This window comes from Apis mellifera, linkage group LG13, assembly GCF_003254395.2.
Source record: "Apis mellifera strain DH4 linkage group LG13, Amel_HAv3.1, whole genome shotgun sequence".
NCBI lineage: Eukaryota > Metazoa > Arthropoda > Insecta > Hymenoptera > Apidae > Apis > Apis mellifera.
This window is the reverse complement of record NC_037650.1, coordinates 2,426,678-2,448,401: the sequence shown is the minus strand read 5'-3', so window position 1 is coordinate 2,448,401 and position 21,724 is coordinate 2,426,678. Positions and strand designations below refer to the sequence as shown.

The window sequence follows — 21,724 nt, the reverse complement described above, 5'->3', positions numbered from 1 at the left end:
CATTATTACTATTTATTTCTTAATTTGAAGCCTGGTTCTAACGCTTTTAATATATGAAATTTATTTATTTAATACAGTATTATATAGTATATATATTGGTATCTACCTAAAGCAAATAAAGGAATTCTTGTGCTAATAAGTACGGGTGAGGTGTATCGTAAAGTGAGGTGAGTCATTCATTCTTTGGGCCAGGCTTCGCGAAGCGTAACGCATCCCACAGCTTTGTTTATGTCTAATTTGTCTCACTTCCGTTATATAAGCATTTCTTTAGTATACCTTCAGTTGTTAATTCATAATACTGATGATTCATTTTGTAAAAATTCATTCAAGAAATTATATTAATATATATAATGATTTAAAATTATATTATAATTCAGAAAATATGTTTGATATTAAAATATACTTATTATATAGTCTTCTCCGATCTATTTCCGATCATTGATTTATTTTGTATAATTTCATCTGTTTGTACATAATTATAAACACAAAGTAAAGTTGTATTGTAAAGTAAAATAATTAGTCCCATTCATTCTATACGATCAAGTTGCGTAAAGAAAGAAGCGCGCTATTTGAACTTGCGTTATACATGTAACTGCACAAGAGAACAATGTACCTACTGCGAATGCACATTGAAAGAGTTGCTTCGTGTCTATGAATGTCTAAATCTACAATGGAAGAAGGGAAGAAACGGACAAAGAAACGTCTCTAACGTAATAGCGGCTTTGGCGAATTCTCTTTGCGTTTTCTATAAGAGAGAACTATTGTTCGTTAGTATTCTCAGTCAAGTTTAGATCGTTGAATGTTTCAGAAATCTTATTGGAAAATTATTTTATTTCAATTAAAGTACATATCTAGTGTAAGATGTATGATTGCGCTCTCGATATTGTTATAAAGTTTTATAGTAACAGTGAATGTAAATTCGAAAATTCCCTATTTTTAAACTAAATTTTTATTCAATTATTTTTTCAAAGAATTATAATAAATAATAAATCAATTGGAAGAAAAATTCAAATTATTGATCGATTGTTGATATTAAAATGTTCACACTGTGTCGTATATCCTTACCACTAGTGTTTCAAACTTTCAATATTCTTCAACAATGTTTATACATTTTGTGTCTTACGATTGATAATCGTTTAACACCTGTTGTGAATGGTAATTCATATTAATGAATTCTATATTTGAATAAGATGTAAAAAATATATATAAATTATGCAAAGATAAAGATAAAAATAGATTTTTGCTTTAGATTGTTATACAAGAATATCCATTGGTTCTAAATTACAAGATATGGACATTGTATTACGGAGTAATGTTATAAGTTTAACGGAATGTGAAGAATATTGTTCAAAAAATAAACATGTTTGCAATGCATTTTCATTCGGGTAGGATATTATTATTTCATATCATCGATATTCATTGAATCTTAAAGAATAAATCAGAAATTATACATTTTTCTACTTTTTCTGTTATTTTTATGTTTAATTTTCTTTTTTCTTCTTCTTCTTTTAGTGTTGGTGTGAAAGGTAATAGTACCTGTTTGATTAGCTCACAGACACCGGTGTTAGAAAATTTAGAAACTCATCCGGAATACGATGTTTACGCGAGAAAGCGACAAGATTCATTATCGTGTGATTTTGATCGTATATATAAAAATTTCAATCATAAAAATGGAAATCATCTAATGAAAATAAATAAATTGATTAAAAAAGAATTTATAAATAACGACAATTCTTTCTCAAAATTATTATCAAAATCAGAGCCAATATTATTAACACCACACAATACACTATCATTTTCAAGGTAATACTTTATATTTAATCTTATAAATACATAAATTATTTATTTTATAATCGCAAACAATTCAATTACATTAAATCTCTAAATTATTAAGAAAGAAATTAGTAATTTAATATTGATTAATTAATATGATTATTTATAATATCATTCTATTTTCATTTATGCAATCATTATTCAAGATGTTGTAATATTTATAATTTTCTTTCATTTAACTTTATTTTAATATTTTCACATAGAATTCTTTATAATATTTCCTCTTTTCTTATCTCTATACATTTAAAATATGTAAATGTAAATAATATACACATATATGTACAATATCTTTATTTCTATATTTTCCATTCTATATTTTTCTTTATATACTATTTATACTTCTTTTTCTAAGCATTGTGAATTGTGTGATTAGTATGCATTTAATTTAATTATTGAATGCAATAATTTCAATCAAATATAGAAGGACTTGTTTGAAATTTCAAGAAACAAAAATGACATGGAAAATTATGGGCCCATTGGTACTTATGATTTATTCACCAATCGTGAAAGATATTCTATTTCTGATGATAATCGTAATATCCTGGATATTATTAAAAACAAAAATGGAAGAATCCCAATCGATGATTTCGGTAAGTTGTAATATAATTTGTACAAACGATATAAATTAACAATATTGTATTGTTATAAATTAATTTATATCTATATATAAATTTGATAAAAGAAATAAATTTTTATCAAAAAGAAATATTATTATTTTTTAATAATAGTGTTTTAATAAATGCTTTCATTAAAATAGAAAAGATAATGAATTATTGATCTTCTCTTCTTCTATTTGTTTTTCTTATAACTTTTTTTATTTTGCTTCTAATGCAAATGTCGTGAGACTACTTTCTTAGAAATAACAATTAATCGATATTAAACGTACACGTAAATCATTGATTTTTTCAAATTTTATTCTATAATTAAAATGAGCTAGCTGAAATAATTGCATCTTGTATCCTTGACGAATCTCCAAGGACGTAAATAATAGAACTTGTTCGACTTTAAAGTAACATCATTTAAATAGGTACAAAATAAGTATGAAAATTTCTATATTTAAATGTTGATAATTAATTTTTAATTAAAAAAAATTACAAAATCAAATTAATTATAGTTATAAATAATTGGACGCGAATAATGAAACAGAATAGGAAAAGCAATGGATATAAAAAATGAGTAATTTAATTTCAAAACGATATAAGGCAAGCAATATAAATATAATTTAATTGGTTTGTTAAATCTATAATTATTTTATAAAGAGAAAAGTATTTGTGAAAACAAATGTTTGAATATTAAAAACTAATCTAAACAAATCTTAACAATCAGATGTCCCTTCCCTACGTGTGAATATTTCCTCCCACTATTGCAGCTAAAGCGTTCACTTTTCTATAAAACCATGCACAACTGTAATTTCACCATCACTTTTTACACGTTTTACCGTTTTCATCTTGCATATTTATACACATCTTCGACATTTCTTTAAAGGTGTAGTGTTTTCTGTTGATATTTATTCATCGATTAATACATCATTTCAAATGTATCCATGATAAATGTAATAATTTAAATTTAATAGTTCACAACGGATTGAAACGAATTATAATTATGAAAATTAACTTTTGTGTTTATTATGAAAATCATTGTGGGAAAGAAGAAAAGAGAAGAACAGAAAAAAATTCAATTGTTTCGAATAACATAAAGAAAAATTTAAATTAAATTCTGTCTGTGTCGATAACTTGATAATTAAAAATAAAAAAATGAAAAATAAAAATTCAAATATGTTTACAAAATCATGGTTTTTCAATTTTCTTTTCTTATTGTTCTTTCTTCATACAATCCATAGTTCAACGATCTTGAAGAGAAGTAATAACGATGATGATTTCACACGTAAGTTCATAAATAAAACAGAATGTTAGAAAATTTAAGAATTTATTCACACGTGTATTTTACATAAATAAATATTTTCTTATTAAAAATATATTAATTTTACATACATTAGTATACCATGTATATTATGTGTATAATATAATACATTTAAAAAAATTTAGTTATGACTTGTCATCGAAAAGTACAACCTGGCAAGAAAATGATGGGATTATTCATTGAACGTATAACAAATTGTGAAAACCTACAAGATTGTTATCAGGCATGTGATTATGAAAAGACTTTCGTGTGTAAAGGTTTTAATCATCATAGGTATATCTATTATAAATATATATTTTTCTCTCTTTTGTTTGACAAAGTACATATTTACATTAAAGATTAATATTAAAAATTACGTATTTTTTTCATTTTTACATTATTGAGATTTCGAAGAATACATATATATATATATAATGAAAAAATCTACTATCAAAAAATCAATAATTATCTCAGTCAGAATATACCATATTATAAGTCAAGTATAATAGATCATAATAATATTTACTTATCATTCGAGGAGATACAATACTAATTCGAAATGTACGTGCGAACTGACGTCAACACCATATTCTTGTATGGATATCGATGAAGATTTCTCGATCGATTCTCATTATGATTACTATGAGAAGATTGAAAATTGCCCCTCTTCCACGTGGCGTGATAGTGGTATATCCCATTGGAAAGACCATATTAAAAATTACAAACAAAATGACGATCAGAATACACGGTTCGGCCATGAGAGCAATATTCATCAAGAAACTTATTCATCTATCAATCGCGAATTAGCTAATGATTTTTCCAATGGTCCCTCACGTTCTGGCAAACAATCTCATTACGAAGATGGTAAATAATCCTGCATACGTATGCGCGTGTATGACAATTATGAAAGAAACCTGACTACAATATAATGATGATTGATATTGTACAAGGATTTTTTCTTTTTACCTTTATTTCTGAACCATATACGAATTTAATCGATATATTTATTATTTAAATATCTATTTTGGATATTAAATATGTGATAGAAAAACAAGATATTTTTTTTTTGTAGGTTTCATGTCTCGTTATCGTGATTTAAATTGGAATCGAAATTGGAAAAATTCTCCTCGTTATTCCGATATTATTAATGACAATACTTTTCCTAGCTCTCTTATCAATTATGACAAAGAATATTCGGATGTAAGATCTTCAGTTTCCTCACGATTCGGGGAACACTCACCGATACAAGAACATATTTCAATTCCTAACGAGGATGAACAGTTTCGTGGAAAATTTTACAATTATGGAAATGCATTCGGTTACAATGATAATTACATGTCCTCCCCAAGAGAATCGTATTACGAGAAACATGAAAATTTACAAATGGCGCAAAAATGTTCAATAAAAATTGTTTCGGGTTCAAAATTAAGCAGAAGTATCTTGCGAAAGACTTGCGTGGCGCATGATCTGGAACAATGCGAAGAGTTTTGTATCAACGAGACGGATTTCTCTTGTAAAAGTTTTGCTTACAGGTAAGAGAAGATGAATACAAATTTTTTTTAAGCTAAAAATTTAACAACTTGGATTATTCCTTTTTTTTTTTTTTACCTGCATCATTAAGAATTCAATTATTTTATCACAGTTAAATATTAATTTGAATTTGAAATTATAATAGAAAAATATTATTAATATCGTTATTTTATTTTATTTGTCTATATTTTTTTTCTTTTTTTTCTTTTTACTTTACATATTTAGATACAACGTAGTAACTACAAATCCTACTGATAATTGTTTACTGAGCGAGCATTCCTACCAAGATCTAAACTTTTATACGGATCTTGAACCAAATCGTGATTACGACAGTTATGGATTAACGTCAGACACTAGAATCTGTCATATAAAAAAATCAGCAAATCGATATCCATCGGAAGAGTGTTTCTCGAGGATCAGAAGTGGATTTAACATGCCGATAGACATTACGAGAAAATCACTGTCCGTTCAAGATTTTGGGGAATGCCAGTTTGCATGCACCACGTCGCAAGAATTTGTTTGCAGAAGTTTCGTTTTCAAATATACAATGATTAATCAACACAAGGTGGATAATCACGAACACCTATCGTCAAACTGTTTCTTAAGCGATTGGCCGGCAGAGGAAATAAATCCTGTCAATATGCCAGATATGGATGGTGCTGAATTATACGAGAGAAATATACTCTCTCATGGTTGCGAAATGTATCCTTCTCCATTATCGATCCCAAATACGATTACTCAATATGGGAAAAAATTCCCCCCGATGGATCAACTTTGTTACTCCGAATATCATAGACCATGCAAATTAATGTCTCATGCAATAGTATCTTCGTTAAGAGCAGTTACAAAGTCGGATTGCTTGAATAAATGTTCGATAATGAGAAATAGCGGCGTGATACCTTGTATGTCGTTCAATTATATGTAAGTAAATAAATGAGTATTGATATATTATATTTAATATCGATTTTTTTTTTTTTTTTTGGTATAATAATTGTCACATAACTTTGTTCGCAGTATTACTATCGATAATGCACAAAATAATTGTTTTCTGAGCGATATATCAATACGAGATCTAAGACCAAATTTAGATTATATTCGTGACAACGATCACATGTTGTACACGTGGAAAGAGTTTGATCCATATTGTAGTTTAACTGCTTTCAATATGATAAATGCAACGCCAAAATATGAGAAACATGGCGAATTATATCCTAATATGTTCAATTATCCAAATACTGAAAAGATAGTAGATCGTGAGAGAACGCATAGGCCGACTTTTTATTCTCCTGTTCAATGGAAAAATAAATTTAGGGATGAAAATTACGAGCAAGATTATAAACATAAATTATTGTTTAATGGGAATAGCAATCCTCCTTTTCAATCTGATAATTTAGAACACGAATTTAATCTTTTTTACTGTAAGTAAGAAAAACAAAACAAAAAGTGAATATATTTTTTAACTTAAAAATATTAATTTATATTCAGTCTTTTTTTTTTTTTTTTCTTTTTTTTTTACGTTACAACAATTCAGCAAATCAAATTTCTCCGTTTCGTCGTTATACGGTAAATGGTTATCCTTGCAAGAACGGAACCATATGTCAACAAAATGAAATCACAGGATTTTGGTCTTGCGAGACTGAAAATGAACACGGTAGTTGGGATTATTGTTGCGAGCCTAATCATCAATGTGGATTTTCTCAAGGATATCATTATCCTTGGTACAATTTATATCAATTTTAATTCTTTTTCTATTTAAAAAAACAAATTTCATTTTTTTTTTTTCTATATACTTGTTGCAGGTGTCATGTAGGTTCTAATGAAGATCAATGGAGACCATGTAGTGAAACGTATTATCCATATTATCATGCAATGGATCATTCAACTTATCGTCAATCAATCGCACGTCATTGGCCAATGATTTATTTTCATGAAACATCACCTCCAAATTGTTCTACTAATCATTTTAATATTAAGGATTCATAAAAAATCATAATAAAATATCTTTTAATAATAAAATATAAAAATAAATATGTTATTTATCATTTATGTACAATATTTTGATTTTTATTATATAATTTTACCACTAATAGATTTTTTTTTTAAATAATAATATTAATAATCAATTCTCTCTTTGCCAAATAATAAATATAAAATAAAAATATCTTTTGTAAAAATATACTTCGACACTATTGTTATTTAATTAATAAATGAATAATTACGAAATATATAAGAAAATAATAAATATAAAAAAAAATTAAAATATTTGCAAAAAGTCCGTTATTATATTATATATATGTACATAGTATTTATATAGTTTTATATAGAATATATGTCATATATTGTATATTAAGAAATTTAAATATAATATTATAATAATAATTCTACTATATTTAATTTCTATTATCATTTTTTTTGTATTTGATTTAATATTAAAAGGATAATTAAAAATAATTACGTTGCTAGGTGAATTATATGCTATAAAATATATATATTCGTATTAGATTATATATATATTTACTATAGTATATTTATATTGAATTTATCTCAATAACTAAAATATTTTAATATTCAGTAAAAAAAATAGATATTTTAAGTAAATGAAAAAATATATATATACATATGTATTACTATGAATTAAAAATTAGTATAAAATAGTTGTTCGTTATAGAGGTCGCTCGTATCTCTTACAAGTTATATGTTCATTGTTGCCCTATTCATTGTCTTATTATCATTGTGTATTTGCTGCCGTGATCATCGTTATGTTATCAGTTTCGTAAGTGAACTAATATGTACTAACAAAGTATTATTATGCAGTGCTGTGAATCATTACCATTGTTTTCGTTATGGCGGCGTCACCGGCGTCGCCATCATAGTTAATTTTTGAGTCGATCAGTGTCATCAGAGGAAAAGAGTCATATGAATAAGAAAATCAAGAAATTTTGTGATTACTCTAGTATGAAATCCATTTTAGTCTATGAAGTGTGAATGTACTGTCAATATTGCTTGTATAAGACAGGCAACTACGTACAGTGAAATTTTAGTTGAGTTAAATGTATGTTACTCTCTGTAGGAAGTACCGTACATTTTCGAAAAATTGTTCATTTTACAAAAATGCCAAAAAATCGATTGGTTACACGTTCTGTAACGAACAGTCGACCACCTCATATGACTTTAAATTTGGAGTGTACAGAAGAGCCTCTTAGTGAAGCTCAATTAATGTTACGATTGGAACTCAAAGAAAATTATGATAGAGTATGTTTTTTTATCCATTTTCTAAATTATTTTTTTAGTTTAATTTCATATAATGGATTAATTTTTAATTTACTTTAGGTTGCTGCTACTTTAGAGGAATTGGTTAAAGATCATGGAGGTAAATTGGTATGCCAAGCAGGCAATGTCAACGGTTATCAATATACATTGTAGGTATCATTTTCTACATAGATGTTATCTTTTTGCAATTGCTGCTCTTTTAGCAAACTCAGTGTTTGTATCTTCTCGTATACCAGGCCTTCAAATCCTGCACAAACAACGGTTAAAAATAATCCTCAACCTATTGTGAATGTAGTAAGTGTTATGTTATGAATAATATATACATATATATATGTAGATTTGTATATATACTATAATATTAATGCCATCTTTAAAAATAATTTAATAATTACAGAATCAAAATAAGAGTCAATCTATTAAGTTGAATGTATTAAATAATGCAAATGGATCTCAGGGTAATATACAACTTGTTGTGGATTCACGAATGGGAGTTATTCTTGGATCTGTAGCTCAGGCTCAAGGTAAGAGAATTTTTGATTATTGTTTATATATCAAATATAATATCAATATAATACATCATATAATATATCAAGTATAACAAATTTTAGGAACTACTATAACAAATGTTTCATCAAGCTCAGTATCTACATCAGCATTGACACCAGGATCAACATCTACATCTACAACCACAGCTATATCTTCTGTTACACATTCTCAAACAGAAAATGTATCAAGATTTTATCATTTCAATTATTGTTTTATAATTAACAAATTTTATAATTAAGTATAAAATTAAAAACTTCTTTTATTATTTATTTTCAGTATAAATATACCCGTTCCGGACGTAGAACAAAAGTGCTCCAAGTGCAACAATCTGATATAATAGAGGAAGTATGTTATGTTTAAATATTATTTTACTTAAAGTTCTTTCTTTTTTTTTTTTTTTTTTGAGGAACTGATTCCATCTTACATTAATCATATAGCCTACGCTAGTCCCTCGAGGAAGACAAAAATTAGGTTGTTCAACGCACGTTGTTACACCAAGTAAGTTTATTTTTATATATATTTGATATGATAAATAGCAAAATTTATAGGTTAATATATGTTTATGTCAATTAAATTTAATATTTTTTTAATATTTTAGCTACAACCAGCCCGCAAGGTGTTACTAATCTTAGAATAAAAACAGTAAGTAAACAACAGATTACACCAACGGTGTCTTCAACATCAGCAACTATAAATGCGACTACAGGAACGACAACGCCAACAGTAACGGCAACAACAACAACAAGACTGGCAATTACAAAGCCAACTGAGCATACAAGTATCGGTGGAATATCAGTTGGAAGTAAAAATGCAGGTAAGAAAAGAATTTGAATTACATGAATTATGATTGTTGATGTATTGTCTTTAATTATATTGGCTAAAAATCGAATAATTTTTTAAAAATATATAATTTCTTCACAGTAAATATAATAAATAAACGAAATTTTTCAATTTTAATATCATTTATTTTAAAATTTAGCTTGTGATCAAATTGATGAGTCGAAGAAAAATCTTCCAGATGGAAGAGAAGTAACTTTCAATAAAGTAAATGGAGGCAGAACATTTCCTTCATTAGTTGTTGTAGCTAAACCAAATCTTCGTACAAAGGATATCGCTCCACAAGTAGCTCAAAAAGAAAGATCGGAATTAGGTATTTATTAAAATGAATCAAATTATTGGTTTTTATTTTTTATTTTTTTTTACATAAATTATTAATTCTACGTTTCAGATATAAAAGTGAAGAGCGTACTTATGTTCTCAGCTACAAAATTTGCTGAATGGTTGATACAGCAAGGGTTAGTAAAATCCGAACAATATTGTACACAACATAGTAATAATTATCAAAGAAAATTAGGAATGTATAAATTAAAATTAGGAATGTATAGTGATCAAGGTACATTTCCATATTCGGGAGGATACGTTTGGATCTCAAGTTGTTGTCCAGAACGTTTTGTTTCCGTTTTTTCCGGCTCAATTTTTGAAGGTGCTACATATACACCTACCGTTCTTCTAAAATTAATTTATCATTGGGCATGTCAAACAAATGTTCAAAATGTTGTTTCTTGGGTAAAAGTATCTAATGTATATGTGAAAAATTTTTATACTCATTTACGTAGTGTTTGTACTGCTGCAGTTTGGGATAAAACTCGAAAAATGGGAGGTAAAAATTCCGTGATACAAGTTGGTGTAATTAGTTTAGGTACAACATCACAAGATGGAAATTTAAGGCAAGTGAAAGTCGAAGTGCTTGGTGTATTGGATTATGCTACACTCGATTTAAGATTAAGAGCATGCGACCCAGTGCAAGATGGTGATAGATCATATAAACGACGCTTTAATAATATTTTACATCCATTGAAAGAATGGGTACATACTGATTCAAAAATTATGACTGATTTCACCGTTGATAAAAGCACACTTGAAGAAATGGGTTTTAATCATGTAACACAATCGGCATTTTCTGATCAAAGTCCTCGAAATTTCATGAGCAATTATCACATTATGGAATATTTAAGAAAAATCGTTCCAAGAATGTTTCAAAATACTCTTAGTTTGCTTAGTAGACAAATGATACAACAATTTTTAGATGAATTAGTATGGAGAGAAATATACGGATCAACTGCTGCTCGAGCATTTGACAACATTATCGGACACATTGCGGAACAAACTAGAATTGATTCAAATGAAAGTCTTCTAGATCGTTTAACTAAAATAGCTGCTAATCCTTTTCATAATTGGTCTTATTCAACTGCAAATCCACCACCATTAACACCACTTATGACAATAAATAAAGAAGAAATTCATTCAGGCTGCGAAGTTTTAGTTTCAACTAGTAGCAACATTATACAACAACAAGAGACATTACCTTCTATTCAAATAACAAAATCCGGTTCAAAAAGAGGACGAAAGAGAAATCTAACAACAGCAATTAGCCCAGAGCCTGATCTGAAAAAAAGTTTTGATTCAAAAATTACTAGAGAAAAAGATAAGGAATGCAAAAACGACCAGATACAATTGCAAGAATTTTATTATGCTACAATGGAGGGCGAAAAAACGCTTCTTTTAAAAGAATATAAATCATCTTTATACTTTAAATGCTTTCTTTGTCCTACAATGATGCGTTCAAATACAGATGTGATGGAACATACTATTGGTCATGTGCCACCACAAGTACCAGGACAATCAAATTCTCCAGTTTGTAGGTATTGTTGCACAGCATTTTCTTCTCAACATCAGATGATTACGCACGTTACAGAAGCACATAGTAGCTTTGGTCATTCTGATAGCGACATGGTTGTTTGCGCCATTTGTGAACAAAAATTTGGAAACAGTGGCCTTCTTATAAATCACTTATCATCGATGCATTGTCCTTCAGAAATGCCCTATCGATGTGAAAGCTGTGGTTATCGTACTTCAAGTCATAAGGATGTTATTGATCATTTTTATCGGGTTCATGAGAAAGGTGAAGGATTACAATGTCCTTATTGTTTGAAAGTAATAGGTTTTGTAAGAAACGGTAATCCTAATGTTACCAGCGTTCATACATTTTTATTACATATGCAAAGGCATGTTATCAGAAAGGAACAAGGACGAGGAAATAAATGTTCAAGGTGTTGTTTATGGTTTAATCAAAAAAGTTCATTAAAAATTCATCAAAGAGAATTGCATGACTCTGTATCTGGTACAAAAGTTATTCCATATTCAAATGGCAATAATGGAATTATGATTTCAAAACAAAGGTTTCAAAGTAGACGATATGAAATTGATAGTCCTGTACCAGAATTACCATGTGATGAAAAAATCAAAAAATGGATCACTGGTCCAGTTATAGTAAATATTCCATTTGATGAACATCTATCTTGTCAAGAATGCGAGGAAGACATAGATGAACAAGATCATTATCCAGGTGAACAAAAATGTCAATTATGTTGCTATGTAACTTGTTGTTGGCGTGCATTTAAGGAACATCAACAACAAATTCATAATGAACGACCAATGACAAGTTTGGTAGTTCCTTCTCCTCTTATTAATATTCCATTAGATAAAAAAATGCAATGTTCGTGTGGTTATGCAACAATTGATGGAAATCAATTAGCAACACATTTAATTAGATGTAAAAAAATGTCTGCCTATCCAGTGGAAGATACTGCACCGTCCGGAATGTTAAACAGTTTGGGTTTAGTCCCAAAAAATAATTCAGATGAAATAGATATCGATGTTAAAAGGACTAATTTACGTTAAAGTACAAGTGGAATATAAATTTTTAAATGCGAATATCATAAATAATAAATAAATCATTTAAAAAATGATTTAAAATATTAAAAGAAAAATAAGTTACACAGTGTGTATAGTATGGATCACAAGTATAGTGAGGTGATAGTAAGTAGAAAATTATAAATGTTTTGATTTTCGAAAAAATAAACTTAAGAACTTGAATATTTTATGCATTTGAATTATGCTCAAGTTCCTTCTCAATGTTTTTCAAGAATCGAAATATTTATATTTAATTTTTTATTTTCTTACTGTAACTTCACTATATTCGTAGTTATGTACTACATATAATTGTAATAGAATAACTTACTTGAGTAAGAATATTATAAAACATAATAAAATGGAAGTAAACCATATAAATTGAATCGATTATATGTATCATATATCGATACATTTATTTTCATTTTTATTTCCGAAATTCATATTCTGTTATTATCTATCTATTTTTATTAGAGAAATACAATACAATAGATAAAATTTTCATTGTTCATCAATTAAATATCTATAGTGAAAATCTTTTTAATGAATGAAATTTAAACACTTTATACATACTATACAATCTATTTCTTAGTTTGCAAATATTATCATAATGATTAAACATATTTTTATTGAATTATGTTTTACAATATCATTATTACGTTTATATTGCTGAGTTGTACCTTTATATGAAATAATAATAAATTGTTGTTGTATAGAAAGTATATATATGTATTGTACTTCCAGTTTAAAAAAATGTGTTTAAGCAATTATGTGTGTACATATGAAGATTTATTCTTTCTTTAATTCTTCTATATATTATAGAATAAAGTACAAATTTATTTTTTAATTTTTTATTTATCAAGGGTGTTTTTTTTTCCATATAATAGGAATATGAATAATTTTTTTAATTCCAATAATGAATGTAGCATACATATATCTTTATGTAATCAACTGTATAAATACAGTATACAATAATAATTAATGAAACACAAAGTTCTATTTTCAACTGAAAAAAATTGAGGCAAATTGGACGATAATGCATTAACATATAATAATTCATTATTTATTCTGTATTTATCTATATTTCTATATCAAGCTATAAACACTTTTTTTCTTTTTTTCTTTTTTTTGTAATATTTTACTTTTTTTTAATGACTTTACAATCATATCATTCATTATCGAGTCAACACTATAGAACGCATTTACTAAAACAAACTACAATGTTAATTGATTGGGATTACCAAACTATAATCATAATCATTATCATTAATTGCTATTATCACTACAAATATTAATTGTATATAAACATAATAAACAAAAATTGATTTAATTGAAATTACAATCATTGTCAATGTATAATTTATTACTTAAATATATATGTAAGTATTATAACAAAATATTTTAAATATAATTTTTTAATTATGATATACTTGGTTATTTTTGTTTTTCATCTCATTCCAAAAACATAATTATATTGAAGTTTTATGAATTATGTCACAAGTTAGTATTTTATTTAAATTAATCTTTATTAGAAAGATAATAAATTTTGATACATTTGTAAAAAAATATAAACTAAACAAAAGATATTTACTTAAAGACAACCAAATGCTGGTTGAGCAGTTATATAACATGTATGTATGTGTATACAATAATAATACTTACAAATAATAAGAAAATATATAATAATACAGAATAAGACGCGGTAAAACCCAATTTGATACAATTAACATTGAGATTTATTAATAATAAATTTTTGCGTAATTTGACGTTTCAGTAATTTTACGATTTTGAGACCGTCAAATTTTTTACGTGGGAAGCTTCGTCAGCTGTTTACATGCTCTTAATATTGTATTCAAGAGGATTAATCGACATTTTCGCCTACATTGTATTATGTTGGCAATCTACATACCCGACTATTAGTTTCGGTTTTTTTATTTCTTCGTATCTCTCCCCATATATTTTCGTACTTGCTTTCACACACACACGCGCGCGCACATATACACATGTATATATTCTCTCTATATATATGTACGTATACATATAAAGATTTCCCTTAAATTTAACGCCAAGGTGCATAATACTAAAACTGTTATTTCTGACATATTTTACATACTTTACATATTTCAAAAGTATTAACTTTTTTATTGTAATAATTTGTTTTATTATTATAGCAAGAAGAATTTGAAATATCTATTTATCTATTTATTTTTTTTATGAAATTTTTACGAATTTAATTTCTTAATAATAAACACAATGAAATTTACTAACGGAATTAAAAAGTAAAACATCATTTATAATTTAGGGCATTTAATCCTTTGCGCTCCAAGCTTTTTTCGTTCGAATTAACAACTCCAAAGGATTCCCGCATCTGTTCAATGAATTTCTTACAATTAATTTAAAATGATTTCACAAATTAACAAATTAACGTATAAATTATCAAAGTATATTCTTGATTTGTCAGGGCAAGTATCACAATAAAATATCATTTGATCTTCCATCTATATTCGTTGAGATCAAATGTTACAAATCCAATAACGTGCTCTTAAATTCACTATTTTATTCTTATTTTTCATCTTCTTTTATTATATCTTTATTTTCATCACTATTTTTCTCTTCCCATCAATTTTTTAATGGATAGAAATAATTTTATTATTCAATAACAAAAAATCAAATTTGTCTTGAACTAATTTCATTATCATATTCTATGCTTATAAAATTAAAAATTTTGAAAATATTGCCACGATTCTCAAATTAACGACGAACATAGTCCGATTCGCAGTCTAATTTGAGATGAAAGAAATCTAGCCATTTAATAATATATTATTTTATATTTTATTAAAATTATATGTAAAGAACTTAGGAATCTATTCATGAAAAGATATTCTAAAAAAAAATCAAAATAAATATTGTTGCCATTCGAATTGCATCAATCTAAATGATGCTGGAGAGTTACTTCTGGAGTTATCTAAGAATTACCATTGGAGTGCAAAGGATTAAATTGTATAATATAATTTTTCTTTCATGCTGAGATGTGGCTGTAGAATACATACGTTTCCGTTCAGTGTTTGCCCCTGTAATTGAAAAAAATCAACAAAATAAAAAAATGAGAAAATAAAGAAGTTATTCGAAAATAATAAAGATTTATATGAATAATTAAATAAAAAAAAATAAAAAATTACCAATGATTAAAAATTAATTGAAATGATAATTTTTTCAAAAAAAAAAAAAAAAAAAAAAAAAAAGAAAAGAAAAAAAAATACCTGTGCGTTAAATTTGAAAGAGAAGTTGAGCTTCTGGTTGACTACTCGATGGCATAGAGCATGTAGAGATTGCCAGCATCACTGCCTGGTGGTACCAAGGAGTGAGTCGGCGGTAGAACACTGAAGCCCAAAAACATGAAGGTACGAACCAGCATTGCTAAACCATAACAACAAAATGTTTTAGACGAGAAATTTTTTCCTCCATAATCATTTTCATTGGAGTCAAAGAACGGTTGACGACAAGTACCTCGATCCGCTCTGTCTTTACGCAGACAAATGATGATATTTATACATCGTAATGTTTCTTCAGCATACTCCAGGAGAGAAACGAAGCCTTCTTTTGAACCTTCAGGTAAAAGGCAGCTTGGCACGCGAATATAAAGACAACGACGCCATACTACTGTTTCCCATTCGACAGATGTGCTTTCCGTCAAATGCAAAGTAAAAGTTAAGCGCAATGATTCGCTATTTCGTACAGCTTTCAATAATTCATCCTCCTAAAAAAATTTAAAATTATATAAATTAAATAAAGTTTAAAACTATATAAATAAACTTTGCTATTTTATAATTTATAATTATAATTAATATTATAAAAGAGGAATAAGTTTTATTTTATTAAGGTTTTTAATATTTCAACAATATTATAGCCAATATTATATCAATATTATAAATAATAAATAATAATCATAACATAATAATAAAAAGTAATCAGAATTAATAATTAAGAATACATACTTGTACAATATGGGAGCTCACAGAGAGCTGACTCTGCTTGATCCCCACGCCGTGGCTCTCTGTGTTGACTGTAGATACAGACAATGCGGCATGGGGCACATCAGGACCACCACAGAGGCCCCACACCCAACGTTATACAATAATGTTGTTGAAATCTAGATCCTTCTTCTAAACTTTCATCCATACATTTACTTGACATGTCACTGTAATTCCATGTATTAAAACTAACTTTAATATTTCATATATGTTAAATATATTTTAGGTAAAAAGACTTTGATTTAAATTTTATCATGTAAATAATAAAAATTAGATATTTAATTCTTCTTATTAATTCTTTAATTCTTTCTTATTAATTTTACTATTAATTTTAATAATAACAAAAATTAATATTACAATAAAATTATTATTCAAAAATTTAAAAAATTTGAATAAGAAAATAATTTTATTAATTTCTGAATAATAAATTTATATATATATATATATATATATATATATATATATTTTTCGTTTCATTTCATATTGTTTTTTAAATATTTTTATGTTTTAAAATCTTTATATTTTTTATGTTATGTTTTTTAAAATCTTATCTATATACCGTATATGTATGCGTATACAAAATCATTGAAATATTCATAAAATTTTAAAATTAATTATGTATATAATAATATTTCATTAAATTAAAAACGAAATATTATTACAAATTAATAAAAAAAGAAAATGTTTTCAAACATACTATTAAAAATTTCTTGATATTAAAGTTAAATTATTTACGAAATAAAATTATAATTAATAATATATAATAATTATAATAAATTATATTATATATTATATATACTATATATTATAATATATATTATAATTATTATATATTATTAATTATAATATATTATATATGTATATTTGTATATGCTCGTAAAATTAAATATCGCTGCTTGTTATGTAGTGATCTATTATCTAAAATATACAAATATATAAGAACAATATTATAGATATTCAATTGTGAAAAAAAAATTTAAACATATTAAATAAACTTAATAATATATATTTGTTCATTGTATATAGCTTCAGTTTTATTTAATTATCTTTTATATTGCGATATGAAAATAATGGAATAATTGAATGAAATTCTTAATATTAAGTTAGTTTCTGCATATTTGAAATAAATATTTAATGAAATGAAATGATAAGTAATTATCAATATAAAATGATTTTTTTTATCTAATGATAATTTTTTGATTGTAATTACTGATCTTATTAAAATTATATTCTGATTTTATTCTATATTTACTAATTGATATGTCTATATATATAAGTACAGTAAGAATTATGTAAGAAATCTTTATCGTTTAACTTTGACATATATACGTATATACATACATATGAATGCACGCACATAGCATGCATATATATATATATATATACATATATATATATATATAAAATAATATAAAATAAAATGGAAAATAGAATAGAATAGAACAGAATAGAAAAAATTTGATTTATTATATTTTTATGCTTTATACGCATAGAGAAAACAGCTGATATGTATAATGTATCGATGAATACGTGTTGTTTCTACGTCACGCAATGGATGTTCATGATTCACGTGGCAGTATACATAGTATAACAGAATAAATATTATTTCCGAAAAATTATGAAATATATTACAATTTCATTATTATTTTGTTTTTCTCTCTTCTATTTTTATTCTTTCTTTTATTATATAAAATATTTTAATTTAAATATTATACTTATTTAATATGTATTTAATATAATGAGTGCTTCATTAAAGAAAATATAGCTTTAAACATGAACAAATTATAAATCTAAAGATTTTAGAATGATAGAAGATATTGTTATGTGAATTCTTAAAATTCGTTGTTTAAATAAGTATATTTATGATAAAATTTTTATTCGTGAAAAAAAAAATTATTTTGAAAATATATTATTAAACATTTTTTAAAAACTATTCGACCAATAAAAATAATAAAGAATACATAAATACCAATAAATAGAATGTAAGATGGCGGTGATGAAATAAAGACAAATGGCGCAGTAGTCGCTACTTACCAATTGCTGGATATTAAACTTGGCATTATTATGCCTTTTTTAGTACTTTCACAATTACTTAATGATAGGCCGGAATTAATACTCATATTTCTTTCTTCGTAAAATTTTGACGGTTGTAATTTTACTTTCTCACAATGAAATCTTCGCTAGACTAGCGATTACTATCTGATAAAAAATTATCGTAGAATTACTAACACACAAGGCAACCGTACTACTCAAGCGAATGCAACGATACTGAAGCGCTCCTTCTTAAATGTCGACTTCATTCGATTTGTTTCGATTCGATATATATCGATTCGATTTAAATCGATTCATAATATTTTTATTTGTAATGTTTAATTTATACAGTGATAAATATTTATAACAATATTAACATTTTTATATGTTACAATACAAATTTTTACACTATTAAGAATGAAAAAGCTATTTTAATATGAAAATTGATATATATATTTTTATTTAAATTTGGTCTCTGGGTTCATCAACAGCATTACATACTATTTTTTTTTTCAAATATTAGATGTAAAAAAAAATATTTGTTTTAAGTTTATCTATGTTTAAATTTCATCTCTAACAAATTTTATTTTTTTCGAATACAGTTTTCTATATTTATAATTAACATTTTTGAAAATAGAAAAAAGAAACAAAGAATTATTAACAAATATTAAAAATAATTACTTAAATTATTAAATTAATTACATGAATATTAAAAAAGTTTTATATATATTGGGATTGAATTTTTTTTTTTCTTTAAAATTTATATTAGTTTTGACTTTGAATATACCTTTTTATGAATTTCTCACATCAAGGCACAATATATGTATATTCATTATATCAAATAAACAAAAAAAGAAGAAGATTCATGTTCTACATTTCTAATATAAAATAATATTGGGGTAACTATTATGTATATAATTTTACATAATTTTGAATAATAAAAAAATACAATATAAGTAAATCAAAAAGATAAAAAATGTTTATAAAAAATTTTATAATAGATAAAAATTTTTCTGGTTAATAATTACTGTATCTATTAAAATATAAATTTAACCGCACATTACTTGACGAACAAAATCTTCATAATTAATATTACCCTGTGAATCTTCATGACCAGCTAATAAGGTTTCAACTTCTTCATCACTAAGTTTTTCACCTGTCAAAAAATAAAGATAATTAGTTTGTAAATTACAAACTGAATTATACATTCAGTTTTGTATTAAATAATTAGAAATAAAAATATTTTTACATACCTAGTGTGGTTAAAAGATGTCTCAATTCTGCAGAAGAAATAAAACCATTTCCATCTTTATCAAAGTGGCGTAATCCTTCTATAAAATCATCAGCAGTATCAGAAGTTCTAGATTTGCTTATAGCTTGATAAATTGGTAGAAATACTTCGAAACTAATACGTTCATCAGGTTTATGTTGATGAGTAAATTTCTTGACATCTGATTCAGTTGGATTTTGTCCTAAAGCACGTAATGCATCACCAATTTGAGCTACATGAATTTTTCCATCTCCTCGACTGTCAAATAGTTGAAATGCCTCTTGAAATTCTATCGTAATAAAAAATTTTATAATTATAATTATTATAATTATATAAAATGAATAAATATAGATAAATATAGATAAATATGTAAAGAAGTATTTATTCTTTATTATTATTTATTATATCTAAAAAATGATATATTCTATGAATAATAAATTTATTTACCCTCAATTGATGACATCATTCTGTTAGTTAATTCTTGATAACTACAACCATACATTGTGTACTTTATATATAAATAGGTACATATGCATATAAATTGTATGAAATAAAAAAATAAGATTTCTTCTTTTAAAAAGTGAAACAATTAATAAATACGTGTAAAAAAAAAATTTATACTATATTGCGTTTCATTTTCAAAGCAAGAATATAGAATATTAATAAATAAATTAAAATTTTTTCTTAACACAATATATATCTCGTTTAGAACACAAGTATATTAATAAAACAATATTCGGAAACGATTTAAAACGGAATATAAAGGCTCTACAGACGCTACGACGCAATGCTACTCGATTTCTGTCTTCGTTTCTTCTTTCCTGCTGCTATTTCTTTCAGGTGCCTAACCATAAAAGGAAATCACCGACACGTAAATCGATGTCACCAGGGTGGGTCTAATAAGGTAAACGATATTCTTGACCTAAATTGAACATCGAGTACAATCTGTCCGTCCCTCTTTAATCTTATTCTGTTTGATATCGCAAATGTCATTCGTATTTACTTACCTGCTAATTGATCCTCTGAGTAAGATGCCTGAAAATATGACGCATTCTTTTATTGCTACTTTTGTTTAAGTACATTTTTTGTAATAAAATAGTAAAAAAGCAAAGAAAAGAAAGTATATAAGAATACTAACCATTTTGTTATTTATCGTCAGAGACACACAATACGTATCTTTTTACAGTAAACGTATATATGTGCACGTTTGACACAAGCGCTCCAATCATACTAAGTTTTTCAATCTAGTTATCTTCGAAGAATTTATATAGTCATCGGTTTTACTGCAATATTATCAAAGTAAATAAAAATAATCAAGATAAAAGTGAATTTTTAATAAATTATTATTATTATTTAGAATTTTTAGTAAATTCTAAAATATGTTTAGTTAAAATAATGATTAAAATAAAATAGTTAAAAATAAGAAACCAAAAAAATAAAGAATAAATTCTAAAAATTATATTTATTTATAAGCTATATGAGATAGTAATAATAATATAATATGAATAATTGAAACTGAAAATTTAGCTGCATTTATTCATAATAGTTTATCAATTTTTATAAT

General features: G+C 25.7%; 4 protein-coding genes across 14 annotated transcripts; 2 read left to right on the top strand and 2 right to left on the bottom strand.

Moving 5' to 3' along the window:
- The first annotated feature begins 404 nt into the window (after positions 1 to 404).
- Positions 405 to 7,286, top strand: LOC100576722. 5 transcript variants are annotated; one of them, XM_016915925.2, is made up of 11 exons: positions 405 to 1,155; positions 1,250 to 1,385; positions 1,513 to 1,803; positions 2,278 to 2,423; positions 3,879 to 4,026; positions 4,274 to 4,596; positions 4,805 to 5,264; positions 5,488 to 6,183; positions 6,277 to 6,680; positions 6,794 to 6,980; positions 7,062 to 7,286. In XM_016915925.2, exons 1-11 carry the CDS (start codon positions 1,038 to 1,040, stop codon positions 7,243 to 7,245), a joined length of 3,093 nt encoding a protein of 1,030 aa, XP_016771414.2. In that variant the 5' UTR covers positions 405 to 1,037; the 3' UTR covers positions 7,246 to 7,286. The 5 variants fall into 5 exon arrangements, with proteins under 5 accessions (XP_016771414.2, XP_016771413.2, XP_016771415.2 ...); XM_016915924.2 differs by having other exon boundaries at positions 4,271 to 4,596; XM_016915926.2 differs by lacking the exons at positions 3,879 to 4,026; positions 4,274 to 4,596 and having other exon boundaries at positions 7,062 to 7,283.
- A 631-nt stretch (positions 7,287 to 7,917) lies between these two features.
- On the top strand, positions 7,918 to 14,514 carry LOC100577367. 2 transcript variants are annotated; one of them, XM_026444566.1, is made up of 10 exons: positions 7,918 to 8,514; positions 8,593 to 8,632; positions 8,736 to 8,826; positions 8,927 to 9,053; positions 9,141 to 9,259; positions 9,355 to 9,423; positions 9,516 to 9,576; positions 9,677 to 9,892; positions 10,058 to 10,228; positions 10,307 to 14,514. In XM_026444566.1, exons 4-10 carry the CDS (start codon positions 9,017 to 9,019, stop codon positions 12,817 to 12,819), a joined length of 3,186 nt encoding a protein of 1,061 aa, XP_026300351.1. In that variant the 5' UTR covers positions 7,918 to 8,514; positions 8,593 to 8,632; positions 8,736 to 8,826; positions 8,927 to 9,016; the 3' UTR covers positions 12,820 to 14,514. The 2 variants fall into 2 exon arrangements, with proteins under 2 accessions (XP_026300351.1, XP_016771378.2); XM_016915889.2 differs by having other exon boundaries at positions 8,593 to 8,681; positions 8,769 to 8,826.
- LOC100576851 (ornithine decarboxylase antizyme 1) lies at positions 13,750 to 16,955 on the bottom strand (the record flags this gene model as incomplete). The annotated part of the gene is made up of 4 exons (XM_026444568.1): positions 13,750 to 15,899; positions 16,089 to 16,245; positions 16,336 to 16,585; positions 16,824 to 16,955. Coding segments are annotated over 3 exons (498 nt in total), but the record flags the coding sequence as incomplete, so codon positions are not given.
- Positions 16,956 to 19,784: 2,829 nt separating this feature from the next.
- On the bottom strand, positions 19,785 to 21,443 carry LOC551149 (myosin-2 essential light chain). Of its 6 annotated transcripts, none has more exons than XM_006557810.3 (6): positions 21,299 to 21,414; positions 21,168 to 21,195; positions 20,933 to 21,082; positions 20,608 to 20,648; positions 20,144 to 20,449; positions 19,785 to 20,046 (listed from the first exon to the last, which is right to left on the bottom strand). In XM_006557810.3, the coding sequence occupies exons 4-6, from the start codon at positions 20,624 to 20,626 to the stop codon at positions 19,940 to 19,942; spliced, it is 432 nt and encodes a 143-aa protein (XP_006557873.1). In that variant the 5' UTR covers positions 20,627 to 20,648; positions 20,933 to 21,082; positions 21,168 to 21,195; positions 21,299 to 21,414; the 3' UTR covers positions 19,785 to 19,939. The 6 variants fall into 6 exon arrangements, with proteins under 6 accessions (XP_006557873.1, XP_006557872.1, XP_006557874.1 ...); XM_006557809.3 differs by having other exon boundaries at positions 20,937 to 21,082; positions 21,299 to 21,413; XM_006557811.3 differs by lacking the exon at positions 20,933 to 21,082 and having other exon boundaries at positions 21,299 to 21,390.
- Between the last annotated feature and the right edge of the window lie 281 nt (positions 21,444 to 21,724).

Coding starts and splice junctions, on each gene's coding strand:
- LOC551149 (XM_006557806.2), bottom strand. CDS start 20,662: ATGTATGGTTGTAGTTATCAAGAATTAACTAACAGAATGATGTCATCA. Junction 20,450..20,607: donor AATGATGTCATCAATTGAGG/GTAAATAAATTT, acceptor TTATTACGATAG/AATTTCAAGAGGCATTTCAA. Junction 20,047..20,143: donor ACATCTTTTAACCACACTAG/GTATGTAAAAAT, acceptor ATTTTTTGACAG/GTGAAAAACTTAGTGATGAA.
- LOC100576722 (XM_016915924.2), top strand. CDS start 1,038: ATGTTCACACTGTGTCGTATATCCTTACCACTAGTGTTTCAAACTTTC. Junction 1,156..1,249: donor TTTAACACCTGTTGTGAATG/GTAATTCATATT, acceptor TTTTTGCTTTAG/ATTGTTATACAAGAATATCC. Junction 5,265..5,487: donor TGTAAAAGTTTTGCTTACAG/GTAAGAGAAGAT, acceptor TTACATATTTAG/ATACAACGTAGTAACTACAA.
- LOC100577367 (XM_016915889.2), top strand. CDS start 8,317: ATGTTACTCTCTGTAGGAAGTACCGTACATTTTCGAAAAATTGTTCAT. Junction 9,577..9,676: donor AACGCACGTTGTTACACCAA/GTAAGTTTATTT, acceptor TTAATATTTTAG/CTACAACCAGCCCGCAAGGT. Junction 10,229..10,306: donor AAAAGAAAGATCGGAATTAG/GTATTTATTAAA, acceptor TCTACGTTTCAG/ATATAAAAGTGAAGAGCGTA.